Raw genomic sequence first — 4797 nt, 5'->3', positions numbered from 1 at the left:
ATATATATATATATATATATATATATATACACACATATATACGACGGGCTTCTTTCAGTTTCCATCTACCAAATCCATACACAATGCTTTGGTCGGCCCGAGGCTATAGTAGAAGACATTTGCCCAAGATGCCACGCAGTGGGACTGAACCCGGAACCATGTGGTTGGTAAGCAAGCTACTTACCACACAGCCACTACCAAAAAAAAATTTTCTCTGTTTCATTTGTTTTCAATGTACTGATCCAAATTAACAAACACAAACAAAAAAAAATTTAGTTTTAACACAGTGACATAAATATTAAACAAATCAATAAAGCAGAGATATAAATGAAAACTTCTTACCCATCCACCATGTGCATTTATCCAAGTGTTCAAGTTATCAGTTAAGTACGTATGAGCCCATTCTACAATGTTGTCCACAAGATAAGGCATTTCTTTCTCAACACTCTGAAGGGATAAAGCTCCACTGAAAGAGAATAGGGCGACAATTCGACCCCAGTTAATAGTCTGGTCACTAAAAAGTTCATTAATAACAGCCTGAAAAGTGCAGTAAGCTGTATGCTGAGTAATATGAAGTTGTTGGCACATATTTGAGAATTGGTCATGATATCTTTCCTCAAACTCATCGGCCATGGCACGCATACTGATTGCCACTTTACTTGGACGGCGGTCAAAGCAGGGACAGTTTTCCCAGGTAAAACCCTGCCTTCTTAGACGGTAGTTAACATAATCTTCAAGCAAATACCGAGAGACCGGCACATTCATCTCGGAGTTGTTATTTGACGAAGAACCCATAGCATCCTAAAGAGAAATTTGTTCAACAGTCAGACATTAAGTTTTTGATATTAAAGAATTAACATTTATCACACTCACTGTAACTCTCTTTAAAAGTCGAATAGTTACAAATTAAAACAAAACTAAAATATTTAAGAGTTTAGTTTCCAAAAAATATTAAATAAAATTAGTTAAATAAAAATGTAAAAATGTAATGTGTTCATACATTTTTCTAGATATGAATTGAAAGAATGTAGAAATTACCAGCAATGTTCTTCTTTTATATTGGTAATTTTTAATGATTTTCTCATGTAAATATATTTAAATACATGTTATATTTACAAAAAAAAAGTTAAAGAATGTCAATTTGATTTGAAGAAACAACAGAAGCAATTTTAAAATATCAAAATGATAGGAGTAAGAGATTTCCAGACACCAAGTTGGTAGATATTATTTTGGTAAATAGATGTTATCAATCAGCAGTTATTTTTGTTTTTAGTTTTTTCTGTTCCTAAGTTAAATTTCCGTGAGAAAATATCACTTCCAGATAAACAGCTAAAACATTTCCCATTTTCTTTTTTAAATTCCTATTTTGTAAAAGTCCATATTTCTTTCACACGCCCTCTTTTTGTTTGTTTGTTTATCTGTGTATATATGTATGTGTGTGTGTGAGTGTTATGTGGGTGTGCTTTAATTTCAGTTAATTCCCACAGTAATGCCTCCTCGGGCACAAATTGTTTATCTACAACTCCTGAACGGGTAATTGGCAATAAGAAAGTGGTATGAAAAAAATTACTCTCAATACATCTGCCCATTTACGCACTAACACTTTCTGAATAACCATTATATTTCATGTAGTAGCAGTATTAGGACCAAATCACAAGACTTACAGCGAGTCTGTACTAATACTTCTAATTTCGATTCATATATACAGTTTCGCATGTTATAGGACCACACACAGACATAATATGCATCGATAAATCTTGTGTTATAAACTATGATAAATTGAAAAACTTTATTTTCTTTGTTTTCTCTTTTTAATATTAATTCTGGGCAGATATATAGATATATTAGCTATGAACAGAATTTTAAACACAGCTATATACTACTGCTACTGTACATGCATGTGCACGTGCAGAAGTGACAGATGTACACAAGCTGTCTCACGTGAGCCAGTGACAATTGTTTTTTTTTTCTTTATACTGATCAGGATTGAGTGAAAAAAAAAACAAAGTTATGGGCAAGCAATTAGGAAGCCATATAACTGCTCAGTTTATACAAATGATATTTCTAGATGTACACATTACACAAGTGCATCCAAACACATACAGGTCCTGTAATACACAACTATAATATACTCCTTCAGTCACATATACAAACATTAAAATGCTCCACTGATACAATATTCGTGTAAAGGTACCTGCAAACACATATATATAGATACTACAACCACAAAAATCAAGAGACTGTACTTAGTTGATCAAACTATGCTAGAAACAGCAGCCAAGTCTCCATCAAATCACACCCTGTAGTTTTAAAAACATAGATAATATGATCATAGACTCACTGCGAGACGGGATGGTCATAGCTGGAATGCCTTTTATCTGCACGATTAGAACTGACCTGATGGGTAAACAGCCACAACTACACGAGATTTGACACCATTAGAATAGTGTTTGCACACACTATCTTTTTATGTTCCGTAATACTGTCAGAAAAAGTTTTAAAGATAATTCATTGTCTAATTGGGATTAAAATAAAACACATATAGATGCGAGTTACTGTTAAAAGTGTAGAAATAATTTGTGCGCAGTTAGTTACATGTCGAGTGCACGCCTGGTTCGAGGTGCTTTGCACATATAATGGCAGGTACGATAGTTAAAGGCTACAGTAGTTAAATAAGACCGGTAATGTGAGTATATGTGATGCAAGCACTCCGTCTGATGCATGTGGGAGAATGACTCAGTGTGACAAATTTGAAACAAAAGGATCAACTGAAAACAAAGCCAAAAATAAATTAATTCCCAAAAGAACCCCTTGGATCGTTCGTTGTTTACAGTTTCGGTGGTCAATTTAGCTGAAGTTATTAATTAGCGCTTGCGAAATTATTTAATTACTCTCACTGGGGAGCGGTATTTGACAGAGATCGGGGATAGGCTAGGATCTTTCATAAAATTACTCCTTGCTACATCTTCATTGATACACTCAATAATTACACTCAATTACGTGATTATATATATATATATATATATATATATATATATGTGTAGGCTGAATGAGTAAACGTGCATATATCTACACATCTGCATTCAGTTGTGGGTATTCGTGTAAGTTTACAAATTATCTACCGTGGTGGTCGCTGATCTATTTCTGACAATCTTAAACACCATTTCACTTTATATGCTTCGTAAAATTGTGTAAATCTTTTTTATATAAGAGAAAAAAAAAATATCTAAATAACTTCCAAAATGTTTTCCCATATTTATCAGGAAGCAACCGCTCAGAAGAGTATATAAATAAATAAATATACGAAGATTTTTAATAATATATATATATATATATATATATATAGTTCAATATTACAAAGGAACTTATTATTCGATTCGAAAACCGTGAGAAAGTATGCGGCTTTTGTTGGGAGAACAGTGTGACAAACGAGGAAATGGGAAGGAAATCAGTAAGAGAACAGTAGGGAGACAGTAAGGGGACAGTAGGGTTGTCTTGGTGAAGAATGAGAGAAAATATATGAATGAATGAACGTTAGCTTTCTCTCCTCCGCCTCCCTTTTGCTTTTAAGAATGAAGCTGTAACCTAAATCCCGTTTACTATCTTACCTTGTTTTTGTGCTATAATTATTCAACAAACTCCTTCCGAGAAATATTACGTAATATCCTTTGTTTATGAATAGCAAAATATTTCAATTTTGCTACAGATGGAAAGCCAGTTTCAAGGCGATAATAAAACTACATCAACTCGGCAAAGTATAACTACAGAACATGGCGACTGTAAAACGTCTCAACAAATAGAGTTATTTCTATTTCTAATATAAATATATTAATTCTAATTTTTGTATCTACTAAATTAAAATACATTTAATCATTTCCGTTTTAAAGAGAACGATAAAAATAGATAACAGATAAGAAAAACAAAAACAAAAAAATACGCAGAAACGACTGCTAAATTTACAATGTCAGTTTCTGCCATTTTAGTAGCCTTGGTTACTAACTAAACAACTTTTAATCATCTATATCTACAATCTTTCGTGATTTTTAATCTTTTATATTTTTATATTCATTAACAACTTCAGTGAAATTAAATTAATTGATAAGATTTTATGGATCTTAAGAATCGACATGTAAAAACTGAAATTTGTTTCACGTTCCCAGTAGTTCGAAAGTTCAGAAGATTGTGTGTCCTAGAAACCGAAAATTTTTCAATTAAATTAATCAAAGTAGTTAAAATATTTTCTGTGTGGATTCTTTGTTTCCTCTACAAAATTCTAGCCAGTCATTAACAAGGCTCTTTTGTTTAAGTCAACACAGTTTTTGGGATTTGTAGATACCAGAATTGGTTTGTTTTGCACATATATGAGCAGGTATGGGGATAAAGTTGCACTAATACTGGGTGTACATACAAGCGCGTGTGCTTCATTGCCATTTAATTTGTGTGTGTATTCCATATGTTCAGTATTTGTGCACCTTCTAGTTCAATGGCTAACTTCAATTCATTGACTGCTGCATGTTTTATACAGTGAAATTTATATTATTTTTCAGTATCTCTATAAAAACGTAATGTGAGGTCCAGTGAACACAGAGGGTATTCCATTGAACCTCTTTGTCCAATCCACCTGTCTGGTAAAATATCAATGTAGGCACTTACATTGCTGTAGTAGTGTTGGGGTGTTCCATCTTACTGGAAATAAAACTTCTCACCTTCAAAGTCCTCTTAGATTGTTGCAAGTTCAAGTAAATGGAACCAGTGACATACCATCAAAAAAGAATGGTCCAATTAATCTTTATGGTG

At 32.9% G+C, this 4797-nt stretch overlaps 1 protein-coding gene across 4 annotated transcripts in view; it reads right to left on the bottom strand.

Moving 5' to 3' along the window:
* Positions 1-3806, bottom strand: part of LOC106879288 (bcl-2-like protein 1) — a 59446-nt gene extending 55640 nt beyond the window's left edge. Inside the window, exons 1-3 of one of the 4 annotated variants that reach the window (XM_014928787.2) lie at positions 3609-3806; positions 2342-2482; positions 343-801 (exon numbers count right to left, since the gene is read on the bottom strand). In XM_014928787.2, coding sequence (XP_014784273.1) covers positions 343-795 — 453 coding nt within the window. In that variant the 5' untranslated portion in view covers positions 796-801; positions 2342-2482; positions 3609-3806. Of the gene's footprint in view, positions 1-342; positions 802-1038; positions 2316-2341; positions 3228-3608 lie in introns of those variants that run through there. The other 3 variants (XM_014928786.2, XM_052970819.1, XM_014928788.2) reach the window with 3 other exon arrangements.
* Between the last annotated feature and the right edge of the window lie 991 nt (positions 3807-4797).

The sequence above is a fragment of the Octopus bimaculoides genome, chromosome 9 (genome assembly GCF_001194135.2).
Source record: "Octopus bimaculoides isolate UCB-OBI-ISO-001 chromosome 9, ASM119413v2, whole genome shotgun sequence".
In the NCBI taxonomy this organism is placed as follows: Eukaryota; Metazoa; Mollusca; class Cephalopoda; order Octopoda; family Octopodidae; genus Octopus; species Octopus bimaculoides.
This window is presented reverse-complemented; position numbering and strand designations above follow the sequence as displayed.